This window comes from Rhinolophus sinicus, chromosome 5 (genome assembly GCF_057876585.1).
Source record: "Rhinolophus sinicus isolate RSI-liver-muscle chromosome 5, RSI-T2T, whole genome shotgun sequence".
Taxonomy (NCBI): domain Eukaryota; kingdom Metazoa; phylum Chordata; class Mammalia; order Chiroptera; family Rhinolophidae; genus Rhinolophus; species Rhinolophus sinicus.
Genome location: NC_142505.1, coordinates 13800228 through 13821692, shown reverse-complemented (window position 1 = coordinate 13821692; position 21465 = coordinate 13800228). Strand labels below are relative to the sequence as shown.

The window sequence follows — 21465 nt, the reverse complement described above, 5'->3', positions numbered from 1 at the left end:
GGCTGAACAGAAGTCTTACAACTAAGGATATAAAGAAGAAGCCACCTTTAGACTGGTAGAAGGGGTGGAGATGCAAAACGAGCTGGCCCCACACCCACACGTGACAGTTGAGAATCTGGAGACATGTCTCAGCTGCAGAGGTCCTTCCTGAAGAGCCAAGGTTCCTAGCCCCACGCCAGGCTCTGTAGCTGGGAGCACCAGTGCTGGGAAAAGGAGCCCCTGTGGCATCTGACTAAAGATCTGTGGGGAATTTCTTCTGTCCAGGTGAAATGGAAGGCGGCTGGAAACCCAGATGTCCTCTTAAAGGGCCTGTGCACAGGCTGTCTCCCACCCAGGCACTCATCCTGGGCTGCCTCGTAGTGACTACAGCTCAGGAGGTGCCAGAGACATGTGAAGAAACTGAGCTGTGTGGCTTCAGAGCGAGGGCTGGGGGGTGGGGGAACCACCATTGTCCCTGTGTTGAGTTCTCCCATGTAGCCAGTGGGCAGATATCATCTTTCTCGTGTTGAGCTCTCTCCCTACACAGCCAAATCTGAATTTTCATTGGTTTGGTGAGCTCTGTTCACTCTGTTATGATGACTTGCTGGGACTCTGCCACACTGAATTTGCACAAGGCCAGAGGCTTGTTTTGCAACTGGTAGGCAGTATGTTTGTCGGCACTGCAGCTTTTCTTGGACAACGCCTGTGAGTCCATGGACCCCAGGCTGATGGTAGCTGGCCACAGTGTGCTCTGAGATTTTTGCAGAGTGGCCCCAGGCTCAGAACTGGGGTCAAACCTTAATCTCCATTAACCCCATGAACACCACTTACCCCATGCTGATGACTCCCTGCCCCACCCAACTCCTGTACAACCTGAGGTTCTTTCAGTAACTGAACCTTATGGACAGCTGGCAGGTGGCACAGGCCTCAGCATGCCCTGGGCCTTTTGCTAAGATGCCTCAGGCCCGGTACTGGTGACGGCTGGTCTTGGTTCCCACCGTGGCCTCTCCTACACATCTCCAGGTCCAGCACAGGCAGCACAGACCAACTGTGGATGGCTTTGTAGCTCCTACCAGGTAGCTCTGGACCAGTCACAGGCATTGGTTGACCTTTACCTGCACAAGATCCCCTCCCAAGATGCCCCAGAACCAGCACACCCAGTCGCCAGCTTCAAACCACAGCAGAATACCACTCAATTAGCCCCACAAGTGGCACACCCAAAGGGTGGCCTCTGCAGGCACCAGAACCCACTGGAGTGAATTCCACTCTGTGGGGTCAGCCCTAGCACAGCAGCTCATACACCATGGTCGTGGCCAATCCTCACAGCCAGTAAGCCTGAGGGTCAGTCCCACCCACTGACATGCCAACCGCAGACAAGGCTCAACTACAACAGGAGGGCACACACAACCCACACAAGGGACACTCCTGGAACATACAGCTCAGGTGACCATGGAGACTGCAACACGGGGCCCCACAGGATAAGACAACATAAGGCCACTCTGCCAAGACTGGGAGATGTAGCAGATCTACCTAATACATAGAAACAAATATAGAGACTGCCAAAAGGAGGAAACAATAGTTTCTGTGTAGCCTTTCAGAAAACTTAACATATATGTATATCCTTCTAATAGAGTATTTTGCTCTTTGCTTTTTTTACTTTTTGAAATTTAAGTTTTAAAGCCCTAGATGTTAAACTGCTATATACTTCTTTTAGTTGATCTAATTAGTTCTTTCACAGGCTGAGACAGGGTCTTATTAAAGTAAGTGTTCTCTAAAGTGAATGCTGTGTATGAAAGTGTGTAGGTAATATTTTCCCCAGCATTCTGATTGAAGTTGCTTTTTCTTTTTCTTCCCCCCTTTCTTTCACTTCCCCCTCCCCACTCTGGTTCAAGCTGTTGTTTCTCAATCTAGTTGTGTAGGACACAGCTCCCTGGCTCATGCTGGTGTTATGAGCCTTGCGCTTCCCCCGGCTGAGGCAGTCGGTCGCCAGTCGTTGGTCGGCTACTCACAGCAGCTTGCGGCAGCTCTCGCTGGCTGCTGGCTGCTCACGCTGGCCACCAGACACTCCTGGTGGCACACGGTAGCCCACGGCTGCACACAGCAGCTCACGCTGGCTGCCGGCCACTCACATTGGCTGCCGGCTACTTGCGCTGGCTGCTGGCCACTCATGCTGGCCACTGGCCGCTCATGGTGGCACACAGTAGCCCGCAGCATCACACAGCAGCCTTTGGCAGCACACAGCAGTCCATGCCAGCACATGGCAGCTCACACCAAACTCCAGCCCAGCTCCAGGGAGAGCTGTTGTTCACAATCTTAGCTGTAGAGGGCGCAGCTTACTGGCCCATGTGGGAATCGAACCAGCAACCTCAGTGTTAGGAGCACGGCGCTCCAAGGCGCTCCAACCACCTGAGCCACTGGGCCCGCCCGAAGTTGCTTTTTCTTAACGTAATTACAGTACAATACATATAGCACTTTTTCTTCCCCCTTGCTCTGTTTGCCAACACTTTGGTGAAATTACTTTGTATTTGGGAAGAGGATGGATGAGAGAATGGAGAGAAAAGAGGGAAGAATTTAATGATTGCACATTTTTTCCTTTTTTTGGTGTTTACAATTCATCTCTACTCAAGGCTGAGTATTTGTACAGGAGAACGGTTAGTCTGTGGTGATACCAGTGATTAAAACGTTGGAAAAAACTACAGTTTTAATGGGATGGGTAGAGATGGGGAGTTGGTGGGGATAATTTGTCCTCATGTATTTTGGTAAAGAATGAAGTGCTTTAGAAGCATAATAAACCTACACTATGCCAAATACTTGAGGAGACATGGCAATGTCTTTTAACAGTTTAAATATCTAACAGTAAAATAATGTGTGAATAAACAAATATTAGTGACATTGAGCATTATTATGTCCAGGCACATAGTCTGGAAATGAAGACTTACCCTGTTAATAGCAGTGGAGCTTAAGTTTGAATCTCAGTGTGTTTTCCATGGTGTTTCTTAAAGTTAGGTGAGTTTTGACTTGGGCTTTGAAAGGAAGGGGAGGTATGGATTAATGTGTAGAAAGCAGGGTGAATGGCTTGCACGAAGGCATGGAGATGGGGATAAAATAAATTGCATCTGGAGTATGGAAAATAAGTTAACATGTTCAGTTTTCAAGTAGCACAGTATCAAATAGCTGCTGTGGTTTAGTGATCTGAGGAGTGACATTGTGCAAATGGTGTTGGAAGATTATTTTAATGGTAGGGGATGAATTGAGGCCTAGGCACTTTTTTTAAACAATCCACAGAATTCAGATTTTACTGGTTATATGTGTACTGTACTTATTTGTGTGCATGTGTGTATAGTTCTATGCAGTTTTATTACATGTGTACCTTTGTGTAGCTACTCCTAAACTCAACGTACAGAACTGTATCCCACTCTAAATTCTGTTATAGTCCCTTTAAGCCGTACTTAACCCCTCTCTCCACATCCCTAATCCCTGGCAACCACTAATCTGTTCTCTTTGTCTATTATTTTTGCTATTTCAAGAATGTTACGTAAATGAGGTCATAAAATATGTAACTTTTTGAGATTGGCTTTTTTTACTCAGCATACTGCCCATGAGGTTCCTCAAGTAATTGTGCATATCAGTGGTTTATTTATTTTTGTTGCTAAGTAGTATTCCTCCATATGGATATACCCGAGTTCGTTTAACCATTCATCTGTTGAAAGATATTTGGGTAGTTTCCAATTTGGGGCTATTATAAATAAAGCTGCTATGAATATTTATATACACATTTCTGTGTTACTATATATTTTTATTTCTCTGGGATAAATACCCAAGCATAAAAATGCTGAATAGTACAAGTCCATTTTCAGTTTTAAAAGAAATAGCCAAACTATTTTCCAGAGTGACTATACCAATTTTTATATTTCCACCAGCATTTGGTGTGTTATCATTTAAATTTTTTTTCCACCTATTCTGATAGGTTATCCCATCTCTACTGAACTGCTTTTGTACTTTTGTTAAAAATCAATGGGGCACATTGCTGTGAATCTATTTCTGGGTTCTTTGTTCTGGGGTGTGTGTGTGTGTGTGTGTGTGTGTGTGTGTGTCTCCCTCTGCCAATACTATACTGCCTTGTTACGCTATATAATAAGTCTTGAGATTGGGTCGTATGAAGCCTTCAGCTTTGTTCATCTTCACTATTATGTTGGCTATTCTTGCGCCTTCCTTTTTTATACAATCTTTAGAATAAGCTTGTCTATGTGTACAAAATACTTTGTTGGGATTTTGATTGGAATTGCATTAAACCTATATATAGTCAATTTGGGGAGTATTGACATCTTTACTATGTTTAGTTTTTAAAAATCCATGAACATGGTATGTCTGTCCAATTATTTAGGCCTTTTTTTTTTTTACTTTCTTTCATTGCTATTTTGTAGTTTTCAGCATATAGATCCTGCTTGTATTTTATTGGATTCATACCTAAATAATCATGTCAGGGGAGCCATTGTAAATGGTATTGTGTTTTATAAGTTCGGTTTTGACTTGTTTATGTTAGTCTATAGAAATGCAATTGGTTTTTGTGTGTTGATCGTATATCTTGCAATCTTGCTAAACTCTCTTGTTCTAGGAGCTTTTCTTGTAGATTCCTTGGGATTTTCTTTATAGACAATCATCATCTACAAATAGGGGCAGTTTTATTTCTTCTTTCCCCATCCATATGCCTTTTATTTCTTTTTATTGTTTTATTGTGATGGATAGGACTTCCGGTACTATGTTGAATAAGTATGATGAGAATAGACATCCTTATCTATTCCCCAATCTTAGAGGGAAAGCATTCAGTCTTTCACCATTAAATATGTTGCTAACTGTGAGGTTTTTTTATAGATAAATGTTCTTTATGAAGTTAAAGAAGTTACCCTCTATTCCTAATTTGATGAGAGCTTTTTATCATGAAAGGTATTAGATTTATAGAAAGTTTTTATGGGGGCGGCCAGTTAGCTCAGTTGGTTAGAGCACGATGCTTGTTAACACCAGGGTTGCCAGTTGTATCCCTGCATGGGCCAGTGTGAGCTGCACCCTCCACGACTAGATTGACACAACTGTTTGACTTGGAGCTGATGGGTCCTGGAAAAACACACTTAAATAAATAAAAGTTTAAAAAAAAGTTTTTCTGTGTCTATTGATGCGATTATATGATTTTAATTCCTTAGCCGGTTGATACAGCATATTACATTGATTTTGATTTAAAAAAAAATACTGCACCAGCCTTGCTTACCTAGAAGACATATTACCAGGTTGTGGTGTATTATCCATCTAATGCTGGATTCGATTTGCTAATATTTTGTTAAGGATTTTGCAGCTAAGTACATGAGAGATATTGGTCTGTAGTATTCTTGTAATGTCTGTGTCTGGTTTTGGTCTTGTAATACTGGCTTCATAAAATGAGTTGAGAAGTGTTCTGCTTCTTCCATTTCTGGAAAACTGTGTAAAATGGCTATTAATTATTTTTTTAAAAATATTTGGTAAAATTCTCCATTGAAACCATCTGTGTCTGGTGACTTTTTGGATAACTTTTAAATTACAAATTTGATTTGTTTAATAGTTACAGAATTATTCAGGTTATCTGCTTCATCTTGGCTAAGTTTTGGTAGTTGCTTTCAAAGAATTGCTTCATTTTTTTCTAAATTGTTGAATTTGAACTTAAGTAGCTTGTAGTATTCCCTTATCATTTTTAAATTGGGATAAAAGTCACATAAAATAAAATTGACCATTTTAAAATGAACCATACAATTCATTGGTTTTTAGTATATTCACAGTGTTTTGCAACTATCGCCACTAATTCCAGTGTATTTTCATCACCCCAGAAAGAAAGCCTGTACCCTTCAAGCAGTAACTTCCCATTCTCCCCTTCTCCCAGCCCCTGGCAACTCTGAAGCTATATTCTGTCTCTATAGATTTGCCTGTTCTGGACGTTTCATATAGAGTCATACAGTAGGCTGTCTTTGGAATTTTTTTCAGATAGCATCGTGTTTTCAAGGTTCATCTGTGTTGTTGCTTATAGTATCAATCAGTACTTGCTCCTTGGCTTAGGGCGCTTATCACTGACCTCTGCTTTCATTCATTGTCTCATCTCCTCTGACCCTTTTGCCTTCCTTTTATAAAGACCCTGGTAATTACATTGGACCCATCCAGACAATCCAGGACAATCTTCCCATCCTTTATTCAACTTAATAACATGTGCAAAGTCTTTTGCCTTATAAGGTGATGCTCACAGGTTGCAAGGATTAGGACATGGACATCTTTTGGGGGGGGGCGTTATTCTACCTACCACATGGACTTTAGGTATTTTATTTCATTGTTCCTTGAGGCTTTTTTTTTTCCAGTCTGTTTTCTCTCTGTTGTTTAGATTGAGTAAACTATTGATCTTGTCCCTAAGTTCAGCAAATTTTTTATTTTGGAAATTGTATGTTTCAGTTATATAATTTTCATTTGGTACATTTTTTTAATAACTTCTATATCTGTACTAAGATTTTTAATTATTTTATTAAGGAAATTCTTAATTGTTTGTTGAAGCATTTTTTATAATGGCTGCTTTAAAATCCTCCAGCATGTGATTCATTTTGGTGTTGACATCCTGGTTCTTGGAATGTGACATGTGGTTACTATTATTTTTTACTGTATCATGGACATTTAGGATACTAATGTTAGGAGACTCTTGATCCTATTTAAATCTTCTGTTTTAGTAGGCAGTTCCTCTATTTAGGTCTAGTGCGGAGGCCCTGGCCTACTTTTGTGAGCTGTGTAACTCCTGTGGTAATTTAGTTTTCCAAGCTCTTGCAGTGCTAGTGTCTTCTGCTTTATTTCTTCTGCTTTATTCTTCTGGCTCCACAGGAGCTCCTGTTTGATCTGTACAGGTGTTACCTGGGCTGACTGATGGGTGTGGTGTAGGTCCCCAGTTCTGCTGCTGCTGCTAAGGGCAGTTGGGTGGACATTGCCCAGGTATGGGACAGGGACCTTTTGCCTCTGTGGTGGATGTGGCCTGCTGCTGTCTGGTGTAGGGGGGAGACCCTGCCAGTACATTGGGTCCCCCACTGTCCTGGGTAGGGATTGGGGAATCTGTCTCCCCTCTAGATCTCTGCTGAGCTGGCCTCTTTACAATCCTTTGGTCAGAAAACAGTGCTTTCTCATTTATTTGTTTGTCTGTCTGTCTATCCCTGATGGTGGTTCCAGGTTGCAGGCTACTCTGGGGCCCACTCATGATATATGGGAGATAAAAGGAAAATGCGGTCAACTCACAGTCATGCCTTTCCTCATACTGGGAGGATCTAGCCCGGTCACCTTCTTTCTACCTCTCAGAGTCATTTTATGATTGTCTTTTGAATTATTTCCAGGGTATTTAGTTGTATTTAGAGGAGAGGAGCAGAGGAATGTGAGCCCACACTATCATATTCAGCAATTTTGATTTTTTTGGGAGGGGTTGTATTTATTGGCAATTCTGTGAAATGGTTGAGGCTTTCATTTTTATTGACACCTTGCATTTCAGTGTTTTTCTGCACCTGTTGTTGAATGTAGGAACAAGATAAAGATTAACTTCTCTTTTTAAAATTGTGTGGGAATTAGAAATGTCATGTTTTTATCTGTCCATCTATTTATTTATTTGTTTATGTGTTTTTCTTTAGGGAGTGGAGCAACGGCTGTGGTCCAAGCAGCATATTGTGCCCCTAAAAAGGAGAAGGTGGCAATCAAACGGATAAACCTTGAGAAATGTCAAACTAGCATGGATGAACTCCTGGTATGCACATCTCATATTTCTTTTTTTTCTTTTTTATTGGGGAATATTGGGGAACAGTGTGTTTCTCCAGGGCCCATCATCTCCAAGTCGTTGTCCTTCAATCTAGTTGTAGAGGGCGTAGCTCAGCTCCAAGTCCAGTTGCCATTTTCAATCTTTAGTTGCAGGGGGCATAGCCCACCATCCCATGCGGGAATTGAACTGGCAACCTTGTTGTTGAGAGCTCGCGCTCTAACCTACTGAGCCATCTGGCCGCCCCCATCTCATATTTCTTAAGTGGAGAAATATACTCGTGTATATTCATGTTAGAGTGGGAAATAACTGGAAGTTTTTGTTTTTATTTTTAAAGGCTTGTGACTTTTTCGTTAATAGTAATGCTTATTATAAAATTTATAAAAATCCAGGTAAGTAGAGCGAAAAAAAGTGTTATAATCCTCTCATTCTGAGATTAACACTTGCTATATAATCTTTCTGACTGTACATTTAGACATCTTTGTGTATTTATGATAATGTAATCATACTTGTTTTTATTGAAAACTTTATCATAGAATTATTTCTGTGTCTATAAATATGAATTAATATAATTTTAAATACATGTGTAGTATTCCATTGAATAAGTAGACCACACTTCATTTACCCTATTCTCTGGTATTGGACAATTACCTTATTTTCTCTTTTTTATTGTTATAAACAATGCTTGCTTACTTCTCTTTCCTTAAAATAGTATCATGCAATTATGATTCCTAGGTCAACTGGAATATCCTTTAAAAGGCTTTTGGTCTCCTAGGAACATGGTGCAGTCTGCATTCTGACCACTGATGCAAGATGAGAGAATGACCCCACGCATCACTGGCTTTTGCAAAGGCCAGGGGAAGGAAGACGAAAGGGAGTCCCGAGGATTAATAGCAGCAAGAGATGTTCTGTGGCATTAAAAGCTAGTCACACAGGGATTGTTTTGTACTTCTTTTATGCAGCATGACATCCTGAGTAGTTTTAAGTATGTAATAGGTACTTACCAAGGGAAATAAGATCATTTTTTAAATCGTGTAACTTTTTAAATGCTCAGTTTCTTTGGCTTAAAATGGATATTACTTCTGCTTTGTGTACCTCATGAGGTTTTTCTTAAAGATCAGATGGCATAGTACTTGAAAACTAAACTTCCATGCAAATACTATTGGGAGTAAATAGTAGAAATCAAGATGAGTGAGTTTCATGAAGAAATGAAAAGTCATCACTAAAACATTGCTTCCAAAAGCTTCAGATGGGGAACTGAAAAGTCCAAACAAAAGAGCTGGCATTAGCAGATAATGGAGGACTTTGAAGAAAGCTCTTTCATTAGTAGGGGTGGAATTCACTTCTAAGTGTTGAGGAAGCTGCTGGGAAATTTGAGTCAGAATGAATATACCACTCTTGCAAAGCATTAATATATATTTATTTTTTATTTTTTGAAAGGAAAGGGAAAAAGATAACTCCAATGGGAATTAAGATAAAGGAAGGCTCCTCCTTCCCCTTTAAAGGAATAGAAGAAAAGGAATATTTAAGACTTTTTATCTTTGAATTCTATGGTTGTCTGATAGTCTCCTATCAGAAAACCCCGTGTGGTGCATCTTTTTTAGGATAAAGCTCAAAACCCTTACCATTTAAGACCTTGGACAATTTGACCCCAGCTATTTACATTGTGTGCTTGTGATCTCTCTGTCTCTCACCTTTACCATCCAATGAGTCACCAAGTCCTATTGTTTATACCTATTTAGTGTTATCTTTTGACTCCCTTTCTTTTCATTCATATTGCCCTTTTTTTAACTTTCTTTTTTGAGATAATTTTAAACTTAGAGAAGAGTTGCAAAAGCGGTAGTAGACAAAGTTTCCATATGTTGTTTACCCAACATTTCCTAATAGTAACATAACCATAGTACAGTTATGGAAACTGAAAAATTACCTATTTTTCATTTTTTCAGGCCACTATCGTCTCTCACTTGGGTCATGGCAGCAGCCTTAAACAGTCTTTGCCTCTGGTCTTGCCTTTTCTCATTTATTTTCTACATTACAACCAGAGTGAGTTTTATGAAACAAGTACAGTTAAACCTTTGATGCCTTTCCATTGCTGTTATGATGAAACCTAAATTCTAGTCCATAGTTAAAGGTCTTTTTGGATATGGTCTCAGGTAATTGAACAGTCAAAACCGGTAAAAACCTACTTGTCTTTCCTATTTCAGTATCCGTGTAGTTCAACTTCTCATTGGAAGCCTTCCCTGATGATTACTCCTATTTTTGGATAATTTGCCTCGTGGATGAGGTCATGTAGTATCTACTGTGTTTCCCCAAAAATAAGACCAGGTCTTATATTAATTTTTGCTCCAAAAGATGCATTAGGGCTTATGTTCAGGGGATGTTGTCCTGAAAAATCATGCTAGGGCTTATTTTCTGGTTAGGTCTTATTTTCGGGGAAACACGGTAGTACTTCCCCTATTAAACTGTTTATCAATCTGTGTTATAAATTAGTATTTGTCTAACTTCTTCACTAGGCTGTAAGTTTCATGAGGTCTCACCATTGTGGTCAAGCACCTAATACAGTGCCTGGCACACAGTAGGTACTTAGTAAATATCTGCTGAAAGCATGAACTATTTACCCTAGGCAGGTTTACTCACTGTGTTGTAAAATCTCGCTTGCATATTTCATCTTTTTTTGTAATTTTATATGCCTTTCACCTTGTCATATCTCCTGTAATATCTCCACATCCAGCAGAACTAAATCTAGCTCCCACCTCTTCTGTGAAGACTTCTTGCCTACTTAACTGTTCTTTCCTATGGATTTTTGTAACATTTAATATCTTGACTACTCATTTGGCATGTACGTGCTGTCCTATGTATTCCCTCCCATATGTGCATATCATATCTACTTGAATCCTGTATAACTGTCAACAGGCAGGTGTTTTCTTTAGTTCCTTCTTCCTTTTCCTTCATATTTACTTAGCTTGCAGTACAGATGACTGTGCTGGTGACTTTGGGGGGTTGCAGTGATGCATACGTCAAGGTCGTTGCCATAAAGGAATTGACGTTCAATTAGAGAAGATAAGAAAAGGAAAGCTGGTGTTTATTGAGCCAGAGATTATGAATCAAGGATTATGGGTAACTTTTACATGCTTGATCTTACTGAACAAATACCAAGGTCATAGAGCAAATATATGAATAAGTAAAAAGTATAAAGTGCTGTAGGATTTCATTTTATTCAACACGTGTTTATTAGAGATGTACTGTGTGCCAGGCACAATAAGTGCCAGAAATACAGAGTCTCAGCTCTCATTGAGCTTACAGTTTTGTGAGGGATGTAGAAAAATAAATAGGCGATTAAAGTATAGTATGACAAGTTCTACAATGTTTAAGAATCCACTTTTAAATTGCCTCCATGGAGCTCTCAGTCTAGCTCTCATTTGAGCTCACAAATAAGCACCCAGTGCACTATCCAGTATGTATGTGCCACGACGTGAGGACATGCACAGGGAGCTTGGAAGCTAAGAGAAGGCACAGCTAACGCGACTTGGGGAGCTGGGAGGAAATGATATTTATGTTTTGACTGAGTTCAGAAGAAAGAATTGGCATTTTTTAGCTAGGCAAAATAATGAAGGAAGTGTATTTGAGGCAGAGGGAACAACAAGGTAAAATGTTCATGTTAGAAGAAACATGACTCAGTTGAAGTTAGTATGGCTGGATCATAGGACTGGGGTATGTTGGAGTGCAGGATAAGTGAGGGAGTAGGAATGAGACTAAAAAGGTGAGCTGGGTCCTGTTCACACAGGGCTTTATAAGGCAGTATCATACCAAATCTAATTTAAATCCATTAACTGAAATTGTGTAAGCTTAGAATTTTAGTTCAGGTTTCTACTTTGGATTTAGTTTATGCTCTTGCCCTGCTTCAGTATAGTTCTGAAGTTTAGAATGAGAATTGTTAACCTGTTTCACAAAAATGGGATGAAACAGTATTTTGAAGGGAAAAAAAACCCCAAAAAGACCCACAAACAAAAAAACCATCCTCTGTTTATTAGTAATTATCCTCTCTGACTGTAAAACCAGATTTCCCAAGATGGTTTTTCAAGGGCACCTTGAAGTAAAAATATGTGTTCCAGTGGAGGCCTCTGTGGTGCTGTGCCAGGGTGTGAAAAATAGTGCGTGTTTCTGGTGTCAGAGATTACTAGTGTAGTGATAGGACGGAATCGAGTCAGAATGGATGGAGGGAAACTAAGTGGTTTTGGTTTTAACCATTCTTGAAGAGGTCGGGCCTTGGAGAGCCCAGAGAGATTGTCACATAGTCTTGGGGTTCCCAGTCTGTATTCACTAACTTGTAGTGTTGTTTTAGGCTTGCATATAATAAGTTATGTTTTTCCTCTTCTTTGTAGAAAGAAATTCAAGCCATGAGTCAGTGCCATCATCCTAACATTGTGTCTTACTACACATCTTTTGTGGTAAAAGATGAGCTGTGGCTAGTCATGAAGCTGTTAAGTGGAGGTGAGTAAAGTACAATGAAATGTTAACTTCCATGGGTTGAAAAGTTAATAAAAATGTTCTTTTTCTCCTGGTTTGGGTTTCATAGACATTTGCATTTGAGGAGATACTGAGAATATAATATTTGCTAACAATGCTATTGTATGAGTTGAGACAGGTTTCTTCACACATTGCATTTGGTTGTCATGCCTCTTAAATGTCTCTGAATCTAGAATTGTCCCCTCCCACTTCCTCTTTTCCATGACAAACTTGTGGCAGGGTCTGGTCTGAAGGATCTGATGGTGACTATCTTGCAGAATTCCCCACATTCTGGATTGGTCTATGTATTTCTTCCTGGTGATATTTAACTTGAGTTATATTCCTCTGTTTCTCAAAAATTGAAAAGTAGAACTAAAGGCTTGATTAGATTTAACTTAAGTATTTTTGGACAGAGTATTTTGTAGGTGATGCTGTGTAGTTCATATTGCATCACGTCAGGCAGTGTTTGCTATCTTGTTTGGATCTTTAATGGTGGTGTTAATTTTGATTGCTTAAGATTATGATAGCCAGGTCCCTCCATGGAAGAGTTAACTTCCCTTTGCAGCTGGCAAGTAATCTGTGAGATGACACTTTGGCACTGTGAGTATCCAGTTCCCCATAAGTCTTTTGTCTGATGGTTTTAGCATCCATTAACAATCTTTGTTTGAATCATTTATTTCATCAGGGGCTGCAGAATGGTGATTTTTCTTATCGCATCCTTTCTTTTACATTTATAAACGCATTCTTCTGAGAAAAGGAACTTTACCTTATGTACTGGGGCTCATTGATTAATCTATATTGTATTTCCTACTGAAAAGGCAGGATAAATAATTGGTTCCTTTATTGAAGAACCAATTTTTAAAGAGTTTAATGATCACCTCCAATGGTGGCACATGAGAGGGTTGCCCAACCCCCCATTCGGTAAGGCTTTCATTTTTTTGACTATCATTATATAGATTCAAGGGTTTTTATATATTCAGGGTCTTTCCATCAATTATGTTCTATTCTTTTGATGCTCAGGTTGTCCAAAATTTTGTCAGTTTGAGGAGTCCCTTTAAGCTTACTTTTGTGTCCTTTTGATAGGAATCCATCAATCTTTGAAAACTTCCTTGTTTTTTGGTTCAAGATTTCCTAGGCTCATGTTTCTATTGCTTTTCCCATACCCAGAATCAGCCAGTATTCTAAGGCACTTTGGTCTTTTTCCTGGGGAATGGTATTTAGAAAGCATATCCTGGATACTTGGGATGCTCATAGCTACTGCTTTGTCATTGCTTCTAGTGGCAAGGGCTTGTATACAAGGTTGGAAAGAGCTTGGAAATACAGTGTATTAAAAATAAATCATGATTTGACATTAGTGCTTCCAATTCAAGTTTAATATTACAGACATTTAAAACTTTCAAATTACACGTGAAAGTTTACACTGTTACATAGAAAATCTTGGTCCCCAACATTAACATAATTATATGCTTTATCCTGCAGTGAATTTGCAGTTATTTCTGTTTTAGCTCTTAGAATCTAATGCAAGTATTGCTGATTGCAAACAGTGGACTCTTGGCCTGTATAGACTGAACATTTTGTTATGATTACCTGAAGGCCTATGCCATAAAGTAAATTAGACAATTAGACATTTTGCTAAGGTATGGATTTGAGTCGTGGCAAGATTGAGAGTGATGGAGCCACCGACTTTCCCATTATGCTGCTCGGTTTTTGTTTGCGTATGTATTTTGTGTGGGAGCCTGATTTTTCCATTCTAGAGTGTAGGGTTACAGAAAAGAGGATCCATGTTTGTTTATAATTTCAGTACCATACCTTATCAAACACCTTACTTGCCCAGATAGGCTGTAAAGAGTATGGGCTTTAGAATTAAATTCTTAACTGTCCTACTTAGCAATTCTATGTCATTGGGCACACTATTTCAATTCTTTGAACCTGTTTACTTGTTTGTTAAGTGGGGATACCTTTCTGCATTTGAGGGTATTGGGGAAGAGCAAATGAGATGCTATTTGTAAAGCATCCGTCACTGTGTAGGTGCACGAGAAATTTTAGTCATTAATAATAATAATCCCTTGTTATTTGATGCTTTTCAGTGTAGCCAGAATCACCTTTTTGTTTCAATCCCATTAGTGACACACTGGAGAAACTGGATTGCTTTGTTAAAGGCCCTGTTCATATGCTGGTTGGAAGCCTTGCTAACACCAACCACCTTTCAAGATGGTGGTCAAGCATGGTTCTTTCAGTATGGACAGATATGGGAATATTAGGTAATACTGTATCTTTTGTTATTGATCACCTATATATTAATTTTCTTTATTGTAATTTACAAAAATGTATAATACAAAGTTTTTAATGTTTTGCTAAACAGTCCTCTGATGAATAGGAATAAATTGTTTGCCTAATTCTTTCATCCATACTTGTATTCCAGCCCATCCTTTCTGCTACTCTTAAGCAGAATGACCTTTTTTTTTTTTTAAAGAATCCTTGTTGTTATCTCAGTGAGTATATGTCCTGATTGCAGAAGGGACAGAACATGTATCTGAGTGGAATGTCTTTCAGATGTAACTCTCTGTCCCTTCTGTCTTAGGTTTCCTGGGGTAGTGCCCAATTTTTTCAGGCTAGCACTCAGCATATTTCCTGGAGGATAATTTTCAAGCATGTTTCAGGCAATAATTCTTTTTTATAATTATTTACATTTTTATGAGTCAGCATAATCTTATATCTAAAATTTTTAAATATTAATTTTTAAATATTAAAAATTTTGCATCTTTTTTTAGAAAAATGAAATCTCGTTTTTGCAGTTATAGACTGAATACACATTTACACTGAAGAGATACATTATGCAATATTTAGAACACAAAAGGTAGAACTAAGCACAAATTTAATTTTTTTTTAAATAGGAGGAAACTGTCAAGATAGCTGATAAATTAAAATGCCATTTATCAAATACTTATTGATCACCAATACATTGGTGAATCAAACTGTCCATTCCTTGCTCTTGTGGACCTCATCATTAATTACAAGTGTGTAGAGTGCCATGAAGAAGTATTGGGTGCCGTGGGAACAAGTACCAGGAGAACCTAACCTTATTGAGGGAGGATGGATGTGGTAGGGTTAACAAAGACTTCCCTCAGGAAGCGATGTTCAGCTGAGATATGAAGAATAGGTAATAATTAGACATGTGGAATGGGAGGTGGAGGTGGTATCAGGGAAGATGGGAGACGTGATCCAAATAGAGGGAGCATTGCAGAGAATTGTCTGGAGGCAGGATGGAGGAGTGTGGTGTGTCTTGGCAACTAACGGAGGATGACAGATGGAGCAGAAAGAGAGTGACAGGAGAGGACCATTGATGAGCAGGGTCTCCCTTTGAATAATTAAAAAAATATATATAACCAGAGTTAACAGAGGTTTGTATAGGCTACCTTCTGGCACATCAACTTTTTCAGCCAACATATTTAAAACAAAAGCAGTGTTTATTTTTGATTTGGCAACATTGTACTAATGTAGAATTTGATAAGCTAATTGGAACATAATATGAATTGTAACTGTCATTCTTAAGCCCTAATAACCAGGTGGATGTCATGGTTAAAATAAATTTAAGTGTGTCAATATTATAATTATTTCATGATGCTTCCCTGTAACTATAATATTCTTATCTTTTGCCAATTAAAACTTTGATACTGAATGATGAGATTTAATAAGGAAGTTTAATCTTTAGATATTAAAAGTGCTTTTTATCTAAATAGTTATTTCTACAATTTATTAGCACCAAACTGCAAAGTAAGATTTTTAGAAATCAAAGTATTAATAACTAAGAAGCTTTTGAAGCTTTTTGTTACCTTTTTCTAATTAAAACTTTGATACTGAATGATGAGATTTATTAATACAGGAAGTTTAATCTTTAGATATTAAAAGTGCTTTTTATCTTAATAGTTATTTCTACAATTTGTTAGCACCAAACTGCAATGTGAGATTTTTACAAATCAGAGTATTAATAACTAAGAAAGCTTTTGAAAGGAAAAATGAAAGTAGTACCTGTAGGGTAAGATGCTCAGGAAATCATATAGAAAAGAGGGGGCCAGTATTTTCCAGTTAAGGATGAAGATCTTAGTGGTATAATCATCCATCCCTCCACCTATGAAAATTACATTATGGGAGACCGAAACTAGAAGGACATTGCTATCGCAGGGAAGAGGGCGCATCTTATATAGCCTTGTTCATAATGTGTGTTCTTGACGTAGACTGGGGATGTGCATTGCCTTAATATCCCCACTGATCATTAGGTGATGTGAAATTAATAAAAATCGTCTAAGGTTTTGAAAGGGAGCTCCTGCTTCAAATGCTTAAAAAATACAGATCTAATAACTTTTATGTGCCTAGGGTCTTTGTTGATCAATTTCTTTGCAACACCAGACTGAAGTTCCTTGAAAGTCAGCAGTCATGCTTTATTTATCTTGTATTCTGTAGCACCCAGTTCTAGATCTTGCATATAACATGGCTTAATTGTTGAATGAATAAATTGTATTAATTTTTAATTCCTAGTAGGAATTTCTCCCTTTGCGTTCCTTATTTTAGATATTCTTTACATTATAAACATGTAACTCAATTGGCGTTTATACAGATGTCATCTTCTTACTAAGCAGTTCTTATGTGGCCTGATTTCTCAGAAGCATGAATTATGTGACCTCTTGGTGTAGTCACTTTGCTTTGGGGATTAATGTATGATTGGTTAAACTAAGCAGAACCGAAGTTCTTCCTTGGGCTTTCCCCTTTGTGGCTCAGTCTTGTGAATCCCAGCAAAAAAGAGGGGAAGTGAGGTAATGTATTAGGAAATGTTACCTGGTATCTGGATTCTCCCTGGTTTTGTCTACAGAGCACAAGCTGCCTGTCTCCTGCTGGAGGTGCAGAGAAGTAGTGGCCTTCTTCCAGAGTGGGGAGGAAGGTTCTAGGAATCTTATTCTCCCTTATATGAACTTCCAACAAGATTTCCTGCTTTCAGTCCTTTCCGTCAGTTCCCCCTCGTTTCCCCTTATGCGGGGTCCGTATATTCTGAGCTTTTCTGGAGCTCTAGGATAAGTAGAGACCACTATTTCCTAACTGGCATACCTTCTCTGGAGGCAGTGAAGTTTCTCCACTCTGCTTAGTCAGTTCTTTTTTCTGCTTTCCTTCTTCCAGAAAATTATTGTTGTCTCTCTTCTGTTATCTTCTTTCTTGTTTTATTCTTCATTCTGCGTTCATGCCTTTTTTATCAAGTTAATGGATTTCAAGAGGGAGGTAAAGTAAACATGAGTTCAATCCTCCCATGTTTTTGAGGATTCCATCTAGACCACTTCTTTTCATCTATTTGGGAATACATTTTTTCTTCTTAAGTGTGTGAACTAAAAAGCACCCACTAGGGCAGGTTTTCATCAGAAGTGTGTGTTTGTTTTAATTTTAGTCTTGATCATTGAAGTTTTGTGTCAAGAAATGGGCTTCCAGTCTTTTCAGTGCAGTTTATATTATGTTCAGACTTCTCGATACAATTTCTAATATCGGAGATTGTTTTGGTTCTTTCGTCTTTATGGGCCACTGTACTGCTAGAAATCTTATAAATCTTTAGCCAACTTTGTAAAATTATCATCATCAGTTATGGTAGTCAGCATTCTATGATTTAATTATTGTACAGGTGTCTTTATCCTCTCTCCCTGTAATTTTTAGTGGGAACATTATTTCCCATCCTCGGAAGAATGAGATTGATAATACATCTAGGCTGTTATTTAAAGAGAACTGCCATTTTTATTCTTTCCAGATTTTTCTTTGCCTTACCTAGTTTATTTCTATTAACTTGAGACATAATTTCAGCCCTTAACTTAGTTTGCATACACATGTGATCTTTACTTTTCAAGTATTGTGTAATTTTCCCTGCGTTTTAATTGTGTTTTTCTGTCTTTATTCATACAGTGTTGCATACTCTAACCTGGTGTGGGAAACCTAAATGGGTTTGTGATATCTTATATTCAAGTTTTAATTGACGGACATGGTTTACCTAGGGATTCTTCAGAGGTGGTTAAAAATTCTCTGCTACCTTTTCCACATTCTCATTAGAAGTATAAAGATGATGCTGGTGTAACACTACTGTTTGGATATTAGCAGGCTACTTTCTGTTTTAAATTGGAATTCAGAATCAATTATGAATTTTAAACTTCTGTATTTCCTTATATTTGCTATTTTTTTCTCTTTTTCCCACACAGTTAAATTTGTCAAAAGGTTTACATGTGTTTTAATTTCAGAATGTCTCTGAGTTACATTGAATAAGTTAAAAGTTTATGAAAAACTGTTTTCTGTTTTCAGGGTCTGTTCTGGATATCATTAAGCACATTGTGGCCAAGGGGGAACACAAAAGTGGAGTCCTCGATGAACCTACCATTGCTACAATACTCAGAGAAGTGTTGGAAGGGTTGGAATACCTGCACAAAAACGGACAGATTCACAGGTACGCAAAAGACAACATTCTCCTCTTTTGGATAAGTACAGTGGTAGCTGTGCTATATCATTTCATTGAGGCCATTCCCCATTCTTTTGCAAAATTAATCACAATCTGAGTGTTAATATGGTTCTTTGTATTCCAGCACATTGTGGTTAGGGCTTTAATTACACAGCTAATAAGTATTTTAAAAGTAACGAAATCTTTAATCAAATTGGAAAAAAAAAAACCTGGAAAAATTCCTAATTTCCTACCAGGAGGCAGTCATTGTAGTCAGTCACTGATAACATTTTTGGAATATTCCTTTGTAGTTTCTTTTATGTGCTTAAAAATATTTAAAACAAAACTGTATATATAATTTTGCATGTTCCTTTCTTTATTCCTTTTATATCTTTATCTTGAATATTTTCTCAAAAGCTCTTTGTAAAATAACATATTTTTATAAAGCTTTTTTTAAAAAAAGAAAGCATTTAAAAAGCTGTGTAACAGAATAATAGGGTATTTTCATACACTATTCACATCAATGGATAGATTATCTAGACAGTAAATTAATACAGAAAGAATGGCCTTAACTGTCACATTAGACCAGATTGACTTAATAGGCATTTATAGAAAATTTCACCCAAAAACTGTAGATTACACATTTTGCAAGTGTTCTATTCTGGAACTCTCCAGAATAGGTCACATATTAAGCCATAAAACACGCCTTAATAAATTCAAGAAGATTGAAATAATATCAAGCATCTTTTCTGACCACAATGGCATGAAACTAGAAATTAACTACAGGGAAGAAAACTGGAAAAGATACAAATACATGGAGACTCAACAGCATGCAATTAAACAGCCAGTGAATCGAAGAGGAAATCAAAACTGTCCTGAAACAAATGAAAATGAAAACACCACTTTCCAAAATTTATAGGATACAGCAAAAATCAGCTCTAAGAGGGAAGTTTATAGCTATTAGAGGTCTACCTCAAGAAACAAGAATAATCCCAAATAAACATTCTAACTCTACACCTAAAGGAACCAGAAAAAGAAGAACAAACAAAACCCAAATTGAGTAAAAGGAAGGAAATAGTTAATTAAGATCAGAGCAGAAATAAATGAAATAGAAATGTAAAAAAATAGTAGGAAAAAAGTCAATAAAATAAAGAACTGGTTCGTTGAAAAGATAAACAACACTGACAAACCTTTAGCCAAACTCATCAAGAAAAAAAAGAGCCCCAATACATAAAATCATAAATGAAAGAGAAGTTAACAGCTGACACTATGGAAATACAAAGAATCGTTAAAGAATACCGTGAACAATTATATATGCCAACAGATCTGACAATCAGAAAGAAATGAAAAAAATTTTAGAACTATATTACCTTCTAAGACTGAACCAGGAAGAAATACAAAATCTAAACAAACTGATTACAAGCAATGAAATTGAAGCTTTAGTCAGAAACTCCCAACAAATAAAAATCCAGGACCAGGTGGCTTCACGGGTGAATTCAACCAACCATTCAAAGAATTAATACCTGTTCTTAAAATGTTTCAAAAAATTGAAGAGGAAGGAATGGTTCCAAACTTATTCTGTGAAGCCAGTATTATCCTGATACCAAAGCCAGACAAAGACATTACAAATAAAGAAAAATTACAGGCCAATATCCTTGATGAACATAGAGGCAAAAATTCTCAACAAAATTGTACAAACCAGATTCAGCAATACATTGGAAGGAACATACACCATGACCAAGTGGGATTCATCCCAGGGATGCAAGGATGGTTCAACACCCGTAAATTAATGTGCTCTGTCACATTAACAGAATAAAGGATAACAACCATATAATCTTCTCAATAGATGCAGAAAAAGTATTTGACAAAATTCATTCTTTTATGATAAAAACTCTGAACAAAGTGGGTATAGAAGGAACATATCTCAACATAATAAAGGCCACATATGACAAACCCACAGCTAATGAATGTCATACTCAGTGGTGAAAAGCTGAAAGCCTTTAAGATCAGGAACAAGCCAAGGATGCCCACTATCACCACTTTTATTCAACATCTTACTGGAAGTCCTAGCCAGACCAGTTAGACATGAAAAAGAAATAAAAGACATCCAAGTCAGAAAGGAGAAGTAAAACTATCTATTTGCAGATGATATGGTATTACGTATAGAAAACTCTAAAGACTATACCAAAAAACTGTACAACTAATAAACGATTTCAGTAAAATCACAGGATACAAAATTATACAGAAATCAGTTATGTTTCTATGCACTAAGAACAATCTGTTAGAGAAATTAAAACAATCTCATTTACAATAGCACCAAAAAGAATAAAATACTGGGGAGGCCGGATGACTCAGTTTGAGCACGAGCTCTCAACAAGGTTGCCGGTTCAATTCTTGCATAGGATGGTGGGCTGTGCCCCCCTGCAACTAAAGATTGAAAACGGCAACTGGACTTGGAACTGAGCTGCGCCCTCCACAACTAGATTGAAGGACGACTTGGAGCTGATGGTCCCTGGAGAAACATACTGTTCCCCAATATTCCCCAATAAAATTTAAAAAAATAAGAAGAAACCTCTTACTCCTACTACACTCATGGCTTTATTGTCATAGTTGTTAGATTCTATGGTAAAATAGTATAGAACTGTAAAATGAAAGGCTTCTTTCTTGAGAAAAGAATTAATATATGTAACACCTAGAAGATACTAAACAGAAACTTGAGGGGGCAGTATATTTG

General features: G+C 37.9%; 1 protein-coding gene across 6 annotated transcripts in view; it reads left to right on the top strand.

The window, feature by feature from the left end:
- The window catches only part of OXSR1 (oxidative stress responsive kinase 1), a 75969-nt gene that overhangs the window by 10887 nt on the left and 43617 nt on the right, over positions 1–21465 (top strand). For 2 of the 6 annotated variants that reach the window (XM_088798261.1, XM_019727612.3), the window contains exons 2-4: positions 7647–7759; positions 12151–12259; positions 18599–18740. In XM_088798261.1, the coding sequence (XP_088654387.1) occupies positions 7647–7759; positions 12151–12259; positions 18599–18740 (364 nt within the window). The other 4 variants (XM_088798264.1, XM_088798265.1, XM_088798262.1 and 1 more) reach the window with 4 other exon arrangements.